This window comes from Egretta garzetta, unplaced genomic scaffold (assembly GCF_000687185.1).
Source record: "Egretta garzetta isolate BGI_Z169 unplaced genomic scaffold, ASM68718v1 scaffold678, whole genome shotgun sequence".
NCBI classification, from domain to species: Eukaryota; Metazoa; Chordata; class Aves; order Pelecaniformes; family Ardeidae; genus Egretta; species Egretta garzetta.
The window spans coordinates 25,089-25,766 of NW_009260409.1; the positions used below are offsets into that span (position 1 = coordinate 25,089).

Here is a 678-nt window from a genome sequence, read left to right on the forward strand (position 1 = left end):
GAGCTGGCCCTGCCCGTGGCGGGGGGTGGCACTGGATGAGCTCCCAGGCTCCCTCCCAACCCCAACCCCTTCCACGATGATCTCCTGCCTCAGTTTCCCCTCCCTGATGCCCCCCCCAGCCCTGACGTGTCCCCGTGTCCCACCGCAGCCGGCTCCAGCGTGATGTCCTGCGTCAGCTGCTTCTTCCTCTCCTTCGGCAACAGCGAGTCGGCCATGATCGCGCTGCTCTGCCTCTTCGGCGGCGTCAGCATCGCCTCCTGGAACGCCCTCGACGTGCTCACCGTGGAGCTCTACCCCTCCGACAAGAGGTGCGGGTGGCCCCATGGCCAGCGCCCCCCAGGGGGTGAGGTGTCGGGTGCTGGGGGGTGAGGTTTTGGGTGCTGGGGGCAAGGTGCTGGGTGCCAGATGTGGGTGCTGGGGTGAGGTTTTGGGTACTAGGGGCCAGATGTGGGTGCTGGGTGCCATGTTTTTGGGTGCTGGGTGCCAGATGTGGGTGCTGGGGTGAGGTTTTGGGTACTAGGGGCCAGATGTGGGTGCTGGGTGCCATGTTTTTGGGTGCTGGGTGCCAGATGTGGGTGCTGGGGTGAGGTTTTGGGTACTAGGGGCCAGATGTGGGTGCTGGGTGCCATGTTTTTGGGTGCTGGGTGCCAGATGTGGGTGCTGGGGTGAGGTTTTGGG

General features: G+C 65.0%; 1 protein-coding gene across 1 annotated transcript in view; it reads left to right on the top strand.

Annotated features, from left to right (window-relative positions):
- The window catches only part of SV2A (synaptic vesicle glycoprotein 2A), an 8,703-nt gene extending 8,334 nt beyond the window's left edge, over nt 1-369 (top strand). The window contains 1 exon segment of the mRNA XM_035899015.1: nt 149-369. Within this exon segment, the coding sequence (XP_035754908.1) occupies nt 149-369 (221 nt within the window).
- The last annotated feature ends 309 nt before the right edge of the window (nt 370-678 follow it).